The following is a 13,084-nucleotide window of genomic DNA, read 5'->3' on the forward strand; positions in this document are numbered from 1 at the left end:
TGAGTTCTCATTGGGAAGATAATGTTGCCTGTTCTGGTGGGAAAATGGGGTGTTTGGGAGGGAGTGTGGGGAATAAAGATTGAGTAATTCCTTTTGGTTAGGTGTATGATTTATCAGCTTTTCTACCCTATTGTGCCGTTGAGATGTCAACCAAGAGCTTCAGACACCAGAAGCTTGAATCAATTTGCACAGTGAACAAAGGAAAGAAGATGAGGGGAGGTTTAAAACAAAAAGCAATACAAGGAGATAAAATTAATTCGAAAAAGGAAGAACAAGTTGTTAAAAGAAATTAAGTCATATGGTATCCTTTTCTGTATAATCGAGGCATTGTATACGGTGGCACAGAAATCACCAGTTGGGCCTCAAGTGAAGTGTTACGAGAGAGACCAGAGAAGCTATATATAATCTTAAAGAAGAGAAGATTAAAGGAAGATTTAATAGAGTTTTTAAAATCATGAAAATCAAGTAAATAGGATCAGTACCCAGAGGACACAGATATGCTGAGGGAAAACAACAAATGTTGTACTTTTTGTTGCTTGTAGCTGAATTGTGCTAAATAGCTTCATACTTTGGTTTTGCTGGTTGCGTTTCCTTCATATCTGTTCACCTTTGTATTTTCAGTCATAAAACATTGACTTACAACATACTGGCTGCACAGATGCTGACCGTTACAGTTTTGAGGTCTTTAAGGAGTTTCAAATTGAATAAATTTAATTGGTTTAAGAAACAATTCCTTCATTTGCATCAAACACAAACTCAACTGTTTTAAAAAGAGTGAAAGCCAAATGGAAAAATATTATACGCCTGAGTTATACTTGTCTACCTTTCTGTTTTCCTCACATCAATTATATTGAGAAATTGGTGTTTGAGCACTCATATTTTCCTTACTCAATGTGCATTGTTGTGTTCATTAGATGAGAGTTTTGAGAGTATGGAATCAGTATAGCTCAGCCATGGTCTAAATGAATAGTTTTAAAGATCCAATGACTGAATGGAATCCTATTGGTACAACACAGCAAAAAAAACTTCTTTTATCCGTCGTGTACCAGGGGACTTTGCAGATGTGCCTTTCAACTGGAAAGTGCCTCAGCTAGGAGGGAAAAGAAGTTTGTAAATTGTTCTTGGGAAAAGGCTTTGGAAACTTTTAGCTTACTGGGAGAGGGGTAGGAGAAGGAAGAAGGATTTGAAAATATAAAATTCTGCTTCTGTCGACAAAGTGACTGCTTTCCCAAGTAAAGATCAACCTGTTGGGGTGTGGTCCATATGGTGCTGGTAGTTGGTAATTCCAGAATTGTGAAGTAGATGTGGAAAACTGTGTAAGTAGATTGATGTACCTCTGAAAGGAAATGGTTTGATTTCTATTTATTTAGATCCATTACATTTTCTTTTGTCTTTTAGTTACTGATGATATTATCATTTTCAGATTTTATTATTATTGCCCCAAAGCTAACATGTCCATTGAAGCTGCACAGCTTCAATCTGTGCTCTCATTCATTTGAATGGTTCTCGTGTTGCTCAAACCAACAGATGTTGGTATTCTCTCTACAATTCAGTCACTAGCTGGTTAACTAAGTAAGTAAAGGTATTCAGCAAGCCTTTGGGATCATTAAACCTGAGTAGGGTGAATGAGCAAATTCAAATGCTAGCACGTGTTGCCCAAGTTGTTTGGCTTTCTCTCCTTTTTCAAGGCACGCTGGTAGGTGGCTAGTTTAACAACCACCACCTAATGCAGAACATCACTGTTTTTTAGTTTGATGACATCTGTTGTGCTTTGAATGATTCACTAGATCAAATACAACTCAGACTTTCAACAATAGAGACAGATGTCTTGGCCACAGAAAGAATCGGCCCAATGTGGAACAAATTAAGTGGGACATGTGGCCAAATGTCATGGTTCTGGATGTTTTTTCTAACCATGTTTTTTTTATAAAACAAAGATATTCAGATATTTTTGATATCACTGATTTCATCATTTCTAAACAATACTTAGGTGGCCTTTGAAGACTGACTTATTTTTATAATGGCGACTAGATTTCCTGTAGTGGAGCTCACAATGTGTTCAGGCTATACAGAATCTTAGCATCATTTTTAGAAAGAAACCATTTGACCCAACATGCCTTTGTCAGCTTTTTGAAAGAGCTATTTAATTAATCCCAATTGACTGTCTTTCCTGATAGCTGTCCAATTCCCTATTGAAAGTTACTATTGAATCTACTTCCACCACTATAATGTGGCACCATTGATCCCCTGCCTGCAGTTGCCTCTCCTGTTGCTAACAAACGCAATAAAGTCTCCCTGCTGCCTGTCACGGGAAGGGCCTCTCGAGATTCTTCCAGTGGCTGAAGAGCCACTCCCTGAACCACAGTGCGGATTCTATCCATCAAGATGACACTGTGACATCACATTTATCCCAAGATAAATGCAAGAAGCACCAGCAATGCCACATGTGGTCTTTGTTGAGGTCTAAGTTGGTCCTCACTGGTCACTTTTTTACTGTGTTTTTGGTTACAAAGATTTTATGGAATCAGTACACCCATAGAGGGAGAGAGATGCCATTAAGCCCATCATACCTGAGTTATCCAAGAGTTCCACTCTGGACCAACAAATTTTCCCTCTGTTGAATGCGGTCTTAAGTAGTTTATTTTGTATATAAGTACCTGACCTGATTGTCACAAAGTAGTTATATCCATAATAGATTTGAGGAAAGCTTATGAAAAATGTAGATGTCCAGGTGAAGGGTCTCGAACCAAAACGCCTACTGTTCATTTCCCTCTACAACTGCTGCTGGACCTGCTGAGCTCCTCAAAGTTTGTTTTTAGATAAAGATGTGTAGTGTGTTGGAATCCGTAAGTAAACCAATAATTGCACATCAGAACATTGTTAGTATTTATAGCATAAAATGTGAAGAAATGATAAAAATCAATCCTGGAGAATAGATTAAACTTTACAAGTGAGTTATTGCAAAGTGACACTGGAGTAATTAGCATACTATATATACCTTGAAATTCATTCTTGATTGGAAGCACTAGCCATAATATATCAAAGTGTCCACACATTGTACTCTGTCACTGGAATTTATGCTAATGAAATCAACGTAATGAACTTTTGAAGGCTGTATTTAATGCATCGATGCTACCATCTAGTCTGTTCACTGCTACTGACAGAGGATAACTAATTAGACCTTGAGTTCTTAGTACCATTGCCATTAAATGCCACAACTTTAACAACTCCTTCATTGATTTGATTTACCTGGTTTCCTTTTCTACTCAATTTTGATGCTGTTGGTTTCCTGCACTATGGAATCTACCCTTTCATTTGGAAGAGATTCTTTCTGGTTTTTGTTTCCATACAAATAGCACAAAAACATTAAATTTAGAAGTAGGATTTTAAAAGACCAAGACTCTATGCAAGATGACCAGGCTGTTGTTGCAACAGATAAATCTTTATCATAATAATGAACATGCCTCACTTCAGATTTCCAATGTATAGGAATGTAACGAAATAACATCTGATCTGCCCATCTGCCTCAAGCCTGCCCCACTGTTCAGTATGATCATGGCTGACTATGTAGCTGCCTTTCAAATATTTATCTATCTCCATATTAAACATATCTAATGATCTGGCCTCCACTACCTGTCAGGGCAGAGAAATCCAGAGATTCATTACCCTCTGAGAGAAGAATATTTTACGCATCTCAGTTTTAAATGACCGTCCTCTTATTTTGGAGCTATGTCCCCTTGTTCGTGATGGAGAGTATTGGTGAATAGTTTTTTTGGACTGAAGAGAACTATAAAGTGGTACACCTCACACAAGGTGGCACAGCTAATAGATCTGCTGCCATACAGCTCCAGTGACCTGGGTTCAGTCTGACCTCTGGTGTTGTCTGTGTTGAGTTTACACATTAGGTTTTCTCTGACTCCTTTTCTCCCACATCCCAAAGACATGGAGGTTCATAAATTAATTGGCTGCTTAAATGTGTAGGTGAGTGGTTGAAAGATGCCCAATTTGTAGGAGTGCATACGTCTTGGAGGGTTGTCTGGCTGAGTGAGATTACTGAGAGAGTGATTTGTAAACAAAAATGAGAATATTTAAAGTTGAGGTGCAGGTCAACAGACCTTGATTCCTCTTGAATAACCTAAAATTTCATGGTAGACTTGGGAGGCTGGCGAAGTCTGTTTGGCCAGCCACCAAAGGCATGGATAAGTGTTTCCTCAGATGATCAGCTTAAGACAGGGATGGAATCAGACAGAGCTAGAGGCGGAAATAGATAGTCTTGGTGTTTGTACAAATTGGTGGTTTGAGCACAGGGGTCAGATATTACACTAACATTCTGAGCCATCGGAATCAACCTTCGGTGCCAGGGAGAGTGGTAATGGCTAGGAATGGAATTTGCAGTAGGGATCAAAGTCAGTGGCTTTAGTCATTCCATTATTTGGTTGGAGGAAATTTCTACCTTAGTTTGAGCAGTGTATGGTGGAGAATTGAAGAAACTTAATTTGTCACATCAGGATAACTGAGGGATCCTCAGCGTTGTACACAAGTAATTCCTGCTCCTATTCTTAATGTGTATACAGGAACTATCCTTATTCCTAATATGGTTGTATTAACATTTTCTATTTAATTCTCGTGCTAATACTTGTGATGTGGAGCGTAATATTGGATGGAAGTGGTAAATGGATTTTTTTAATGCCAGTGTGCTTTTAAAAATATTAATTGAACCTGTCAGTGACACCTGGTGTCACAACACAAGAACTGCAAAGTTTAAAGTAAAATCCAAGTGCAATACCTTTACTGCAGTTGTTTGTTTAGCATCTGGTCATTGGAGTCACATCTTACGTAGTGAGGACCCACCTCAGCACTTTCATGGAACACATGAATGACGTAGAATTTACAGTGCTGAACTAGGTCATTCAGCCTAACCATTCAATATCCATGCTTATGGTCCATATGGGTCTCTTCTTCATCTTAACATCACCCTCTATTCCTTTCTTCCTGGTATGTTTATCGGATTCCCCTTAAAATCTCTGGAAATTATTAATAGCTGCAGGTTCAAATTTTTAACAATTTTAAAAAAAACAGCACCCTTAGAAATCTAGTCCTCAGAGTAGCATGATGTATAGACATGCTGTTTAATCTGCTCCAAAAATCATTAGCTATGTTGGTAGGCAGTTTAATTTGAATACTTTGACTGTCCGAATAGAGTTTACTTGTAGTGTTAATCATCCCCAATTTAGTCAATTGAACCCAGTATTTTCCAGTAGGAGGTCTTTTTTTAATTCTGTCTAAACATGTATTTATTTGGCCAATACTGCCAGTTGCTCTATGCATCAGTTTACTGGTGTAGATCAACTCACATCACAAGCTGGGATCCCACTTTGTTGAAACAGAGATAAATAAATCTGCTAATTGTGGGTTAGTAGCGTGACAAAATTGTCGATGAATATTATTAGAGAAAATTCCCTTGCCTTTTTGAATAATGGCTTGGGATCTTTGACGTTCATCTGAATTGACATATAATGGCTCTATTTTAAGAATAATGCATCTCACACTGCAGCAGTCCCTCAATGAAATGTCAATCTGCATATCAAACCTTAGAATGGAGTACATTACTTCTTCATTATATCATTTTTCACAATGTACATTGATCTTGACATTAAAATGCACAACACCAGCAGAGCCACTTGACAACTTAAGAACTCTTAACAAATCATTTGCATTATTATTGATCTAGAAATTGTTGGAAGTATTGTTATTTAAGGTCAATAAAGACCACTTTCCTGCCAATCCCTACCTGTATCCATCTCATAAATAGTCTCACAGTCATATAAATAGGTAATGAGTCAACATCCACTGTGCCATGAAGCTGAGAATTCCAGTTTTACCAAAATTTTATTGACAGGAGTTTAACACAATTTTAAGAAAATGGGTGGTCCTGTGGTCTATAGCTCCAACGAACTGGGTTCGATTCTGACCTCCAGTGTTGTCTGTATGGAGTTTACACATTTCCCGTGCTTTCCACTTTCCTCCCACAGCCCAAAGATGTGCTGGCTATCAGGTTAATTGGTGACTGTATATTGTGCCTGGTACAAATGGGCAGTAGGAGAATTGGGGGTGGTGTGGGAGGCTTGCATGAGAGAATAGGTTACAGGGAAATGAGGGGGGAAGTATTTGATGGGCCTGCTCTGATGGCTGGCATAGACTTATTGGGCTGAATTCCCTCCGATGTCATTAGGAAATATGAACTCCAAGATATTTGAGGAGAGATTTCTTCAAATCTTTGGAGTTCTTACAAATCTTTGATCCTTTATTGTGAGACGATGCCCCCTCTTCTTTGACTCACTAGCCAGAAAAACCTCTCCACAGCTGCTCTGTGAAGTCCCATCAGAATCTTTGTATGTCTCAATGAGATCATCACTCATTCCTTTAAACCAAAGAATAAATTCATTCTACTCGCTGTTTCCTCATATAACAGCCCCTTCAACCTAGGACCTGATCTGATAAAAATTTGTTACATTCAACACGGCAAATATATTCTTCATGAAATAAAGTGACTAAAACTGTACACTGTTCTAGGTGTGGTCTCGCCAAAGCCCTGTACAATTGCAGCAACACCTGCATGTTCTTGTATTCCAACCCCCTTGCAATAAAGGAAAACTTGCTACTTGGCTTCCTAATTGCATGCTTTGTCTATAGATTAACTTCTGTGATTTTGTAAATGGGAACAATAAAGCTCTGATTTGAATGGTATTACTCCCTAACAATTACATTAGAGTAACTAAAAACATTCAAATATTCCAAGTTTTTTTTTTATGGTGTTCCTGACTACAGCAGTTGAAGGTAGTGAGCTTTTTTTTAGTTATTTACATGACATCGTCATATTTATCCCAAAGAGAAGAAATTATTACTTGTGGATTACAACATTTGTAAATAGCAAGTGTCTTCAAAATTATAGCCTTGGAGCACTTCTGGTCTTCAAACCTGCTATGAAGCCCGGGTATTGCATTGCATGTATTTCTTACTCATTATTTTGTTTTTTTTAACTTGTATCTTTGGAAGTTTAGAAGGAAGGTTTTGCTCCAGTTTTGCTATGGGAGAATAAATCTTGTGTATCAGCAACTTGGATATATATAAATTAATCAAAACATTAAACTTTGAGTGCCACTCACTCAAGAATTTGCAGTATGCATCTAAATAGTTTGGAAAGATAAAAAGGTTAGATATAGCTGATGTGCGTGGTGTGTGAAATAATGAATAGAGAAACTGTGGAGTGAACCAAACTAAACTGGAAATTTCAAGCATCATGAAATGTGGATAAGTAAATTCAGTGATGTAGCAGTTTAACACAAGAAGCAGGATTCCACAATGACATGAACCAAACCAGGAGGGATGGGCTCAAGCCATCGTCACCTGCCACTGTTCCTTTACTAGTTACGACCAGCTGCACTGAAATTAGTCATTGGAATTTGAAGTATGTAGCATCTGTGTGTTCCAACCTATTCCAGTCCTGCAGAGTCCCACGACAGTGGTACCAATGTCATTATTGGGTTACATGTGGACTGTAACAGCTGTGAGAGATTGCCCAGATCCTGTAACTAAAAAGAGGGCACTGGGTCACTAGTGAAATCTGTAAAGTATTGGCATGGAATTGTTCGTTCAGTGTGGAGTGCATAAAATGGATACTACCATTAAATGTGATGCTACATTACTTTATAAGGTGCTGATTATAACCAAAACATGCTGTTTATTAGAAGGATCTGTTTTATCTTGTTTCATGTTTTTGTCTTTTAGTTACTCTAAACTTTGCACCTTGGGCCAATTGGTCTATTTTTTAAACACCACATTTGTGAAACTGTCAGCAAAGTAAAAGAGCCCAGTGGTTGTACAGAGATGAAGCTTTTGAAATTCCAGAAACCTTCCAATTTCACCATGTAATTATACTGTGCCTTTGCTGCACAGAGCTATGACAAAGGATTTTCCAAGGCTGAGCAGAAACAAACCCTGCAATGAACTCACTATGTCCAACAGCTTGCATTTAATTGGTAATGTTAATGTAGTGAAGGGCCCTGAGGCACTTCAAAGCAACGTTATCAGATAAAATAAAAACAGAAAATGTTAGAAACACTCAGCAGGTCAGACAGCATCCTGGGAAGGAGAAACAGGTAACATTTCAGTCTGAGACTCTTCATCTGAAGAGTTCCACAACTGCTGAGTGTTTCCAAAATTTTCTGTTTGTGGATTTCCAGCATCTACAGTTTTCCTAATTCCCATTATCAGATAAAAACCTGCATCTGAGACTCCTAAGTAGGTACTAGGACAAATGACCAAAAGCTTAGATAAATAGGAAGATTTTATTAAGTGTCTTTTATGAAAAGAAAGAGGTTGAATGAGGGAATTCAAAGGGCTCTGGCTGTTGAAGACTTGACTACCAATGGAAGCAAGCAACAGAAGATGGTATTATTATGTTATGCAGATGACATTAATGAAACATCAAACTTTTTAAGTTCTTGAAAATGCTTAAATCATCATGGTCTGGGTTTGTGACAAAGAAGCAAAGAGGCTTCACGCAGATACAGGCAGGCTAAGTGAATGGGCAAGGGTACAGCAGATGAAATATAACGTGAAAAATTAAAGAATGAAAAGATAAAAAAAAACTGAGTACCTTTTTTAAATGGTGAGAGTTTGAAAGATAATGGTGTTCAGAGGAGTCTCTGGCTACTAAATGTCATCGCATTTTCATTTAGTAATTTTTTTCTGATTACTGTTTAGGACATTCATTCACTTTATTGTGTTAATTCCTCTTCTTGTTGCTTGTAGCTCAGGATGAGTGTCATAATTGCATCTGTAGCCAGTAGTTATTTGTAGCACTGTGGCACGCGCTTGAAACGAATAGTGAATGTTGAAGGGTGATTAATCACTCCAGCAGTAATGACTGTATAGAAAACAAGAGTGAAGAGCCTTGGTTGACTCCTTCCCTGACCTGCATTTTCCTTTCTTTCCGATAGGTGTCCTTGGTTAACAAAAGAAATCTCTCCGGCAATTCCAGTCTACAATGGCGTCGTGTTTCTTTTTGTTTTGGCAAACTTCAGCATGGCAACATTTATGGACCCAGGAATCTTTCCACGAGGTTAGTGCGCTAAGATGACGTGACTACAGTTTGCAAGTTCTCAGAATTTTTAAAAGAGTACCTAGTTAATCAGCGCAGAACTTGTGATGTACCAGTCATGTTACTTTGTGGGGAGACATGAAGGACTGCAGATGCTGGAATCCGGAGCAAAACAAAAAACTGCTGGACTCAGTGGGTCAGGCAGCATCTGTTGGAGGGTAGTGGGGGGAGGAACTGTCAACGTTTCAGGTTGGGTTGTACTTTGTAGGAAATTCTGCAAGTAGCTCAGTGGCACAAAATACTGATCTAAAATTAAAATTTGTACATAATATTATAGACACTGAGATTTTGTTAGATATAGTAGCAATAATATAAACATCTTTCTTTGGTGGGAGGGGAGCAGATTGGGTGAGAATTTAAGCCTGCATTATTTGCAGCAGCTTTGGGGTTACTTTTCTGCCGCTTTCAATATTGTCTTCTTGGGCCTGAATTGTGCTTGTTCACGGATCCCTGAAGATGGCAGGATGGACAGGTAAGTTGCAAACAAGATGCTTGCTTTTATTGGCTGAGGTACAGAGTACAAATGCAGGGAAATCATGCTATAATTGCGTAAAATATTAGCTTTATGTAATTCAAGTCTGAACTGTGTGCATCACTGTATAGGAAGAATGCAATTCTTGGGGTGCAGAGATGTATGTATGTTGCCAGGGTTGGAGAATTATACAATAGGAAAGATTTATTTCCCTTAGCAGAGAGGAAAATAATTAAGATAAGATATCTTTATTAGTTGCAGGTACATTGAAACACACAGTGAAATGCATCTTTTTGCGTAGAGTGTTCTGGGGACAGCCCGCAAGTTTCACCACGCTTCTGGCGCCAACATAGCATGCCCACAACTTCCTAACCCATACATCTTTGGAATGTGGGAGGAAACTGGAGCACTCGGAGGAAACCCACGCAGACATGGGGAGATCATACAAAATCCTTACAGACAGTGGTCGGAATTGAACCCAGGTCGCTGGCGCTGTAATAGCGTTACGCTAACTGCTACACTACCGTGCAGTCAGTTGTTAATCATCAAAGGCAGAGCCAGGCCTTTCAGGATATATCCAGGAGAGCTTCTTCACACAAATCGGTTCAGCCCTGAAGCCGATGTGAATGTTGAGGCACCTGACGTGGTATAACACCCTCCTCTTACACCACCCTATGTGGTCTGGCATTGTTGACCCTGTCTGACTTTGACCCATCCCATGTGACATGGTTGAGTTGCTTTACATTTCTCTATGGGCAGAGTGACCTGCCACCCGCTCTCCTTGTTACATTCTTGTTTTTACTCCGCTAACCTGATTGCACCACAACCCTACCACCCACCAGTCACCATTGGGTTAGTCAGTGAAACAAAGGTATTTTTAATCCAACGGTGTTTTCTTGTCTTTAGCTCAATGGGACGTAGAATAAGTTAGTTGGTAGAAGGATTAGAGAAAAGTTGAGGAAAAATGTTTTCACTCAATGAATAGTGGGGATCTGAAACTTGAGACCTGAGAAGATGGAACCTGGAGCCTTCACACTTAACTGTACCTGAATGAGCCCTTAATGAGCTATAATAAGACAAGATAATAAGATACCTTTATTAGTCACATGTACATCGAAACACACAGTGAAATATATCTTTTGCTTCAAGTGTTCTGGGGGCAGCCCGCAAGTGTCGCCACACTTCCGGCGCCAACGTAGCATGGAATGTGGGAGGAAACCGGAGCACCCGGAGGAAACCCACGCAGACACGGGGAGAACATACAAACTCCTTACAAACAGCGGCCGGAATTGAACCCGGGTTGCTGGCGCTGTAAAGCGTTATGCTAACCGCTATACTACCGTGCCGGCTACACTACATCTATGGACAAAGAATGTCTATGGACAATGGGATTATCCCAAGGAGGCAATTTTTGTCTAGAGTGGCCATCTATGCTTTACATTTAAATGTTTCTAAACCTAGCTATATATAATGATCTGATGTTCTCTGTGATGGAGCACTGATTTTTGAACCCTGGTATATCACTGTTTCCACTCCCAGAATATCACACTAATTCACATCTCGTCCTCACTTCTGGTCTTTGCCATTCTAGCCTTAATTTTTATCCAGAGTTTTGCTGGCTTGCTCCCCAAGCCTGATCCATTTGAAGCTCTACCAACTGCATCCTCTTCAATACGAACTCCAACTCACTCAATTTCATCAAGCTGGACCTGTGGCGCAATCGCACATAAGATAAGATATCTTTATTAGTCACATGGAAACACAGTGAAATGCACCTTTTGCATAGAATGTTCTGGGGGCAGCCCGCAAGTGTCGCTACGCTTCCGGCACCAACATAGCACGCCCACAACTTCCTAGCACACTCTTCCTTGTTAACCTTAGAGTTGTAAATTTCTCCATTCCATGTAGACTTATCTCTACAACTTCTTTTAGCCCTTTCTCCCAGTTCCCCTCTCCTGAGATCTGGGTGACTTGATCATGTCCTCATTTGTGAAAGAGCTTTTGGCTATCCTGATCTGCCTAATCAGGCTATCATGCCCTATTTTTCCTAACCACTAAACCCACATGTTCAGCCCTGTTGCCAAAGCATCTTTCTTCCATTGCTTCCATGTCTCTTTTGTGAAGAATCTCACAATATGATCACTAAATTAAAGTCAATGTATTGCCCACCTCTAGAATAGTTCCTACCTGTTGTCATAGTGATTTATAACAAGTCTGCTAAAGGGATTAATTTAAAACTGACCCACTGTTCAGTTATAAATGGATGCAGTATTATTGTAATTAACATCAGGCAATTGAATGCCCCTCTGAGCACAAAGGAACCACACTTTTTAACTGTGATTTTTGAAAATGTACTATTCTTTGAATAGAAAGCAAACAAACCCCAATGCCACTAGTACAAGAAGCTTTATTTGCTTTGATTAATATTACTGCCCCAATACTTTTCGTTTCACTTTTTAATTCAGTATTTCAGTGCTGAAGTATACAGCTTGAAATTTAGCAAGCAAATTGAACTGCTGCTAAGCATTTTTTATATACGTGCATAAATTTTGTGCGAGTTATTGAGAACTATAATTGCTTTTGCTTGATTTAGCTGTGTTCTAACCTGTTGTAATAAGAAAAGCAAAATACTAGAAATGCTCAGCAGGTCGGACAGCATCTGTGGAAAGAGAAACAGTTAATGTCTCAGGTTGATGACCTTTCATCAGAATTGGGAACGAAAAAGAAAGTTGGGGGTGGGAGGGGGGAAGAGGATGGTCCTTTGGTCATAAAGGTTATGAAATAAGGGCAGTTAGACACTGAAAGCAGAGATATAAGAATGCAAGAGCTGTGAAATGTGGGGTGTAGGACATAACCTACGAGTCAGGGTGTTAAATGGAGAAAGAAAACCCAAGTCAATATCACAGATGGATAACTTAGCCCATTTCTGACAGAGACAAGAGAAAGTGAATTAACTGAAGTTGTACGATTAGATATTAAGTCCGAGAGGTGAGGTGCTGTTCTCCACACTTGTACTGGGCCTTGTTAACAGTGCAGGAGGCCACAGACAAATAGGTCAGAGTGAGAGAAGCATGAAGAATTAAAGCTGCTTTGGCCTGTAGATTAAGATGTGAGACTACAATATGAACCAAGTTACCTTGCCACTGTCAACTTGATTGCACTTTCAACTCCTGCATTCTGTCTTTGACTGTAAATACTTCCATTACCAACATCTGGCAAATCCTCCATCAAGAAGGCTTGTGATTCTGCCTGTAATCTATTGGCTGATAAAGAATCTCATAAAAGTGTAAATTATTATGGTAAAATTATGATGTGCAGTTCAGCCAAAATATTCAATATTCAATAACTCACAAAGTAAACCTCCCCTCAATTGTTTATTGCTCATTCCGCAAATTTAATCATCTATATTGATACCAGCTGTGGAGAAAGGGGAGGTTTGGATAATGTAC

The 13,084-nt window shown here is 39.2% G+C and overlaps 1 protein-coding gene across 1 annotated transcript in view; it reads left to right on the plus strand.

The window, feature by feature from the left end:
* zdhhc8b (zinc finger DHHC-type palmitoyltransferase 8b) overlaps window positions 1-13,084 on the plus strand; it is a 182,266-nt gene that overhangs the window by 140,253 nt on the left and 28,929 nt on the right. Inside the window, exon 2 of the mRNA XM_052032125.1 lies at window positions 9,003-9,124. Coding sequence (XP_051888085.1) covers window positions 9,003-9,124 — 122 coding nt within the window. The remainder of the gene's footprint in view (window positions 1-9,002; window positions 9,125-13,084) is intronic.

The sequence above is a fragment of the Pristis pectinata genome, chromosome 17, assembly GCF_009764475.1.
Source record: "Pristis pectinata isolate sPriPec2 chromosome 17, sPriPec2.1.pri, whole genome shotgun sequence".
Taxonomy (NCBI): Eukaryota; Metazoa; Chordata; class Chondrichthyes; order Rhinopristiformes; family Pristidae; genus Pristis; species Pristis pectinata.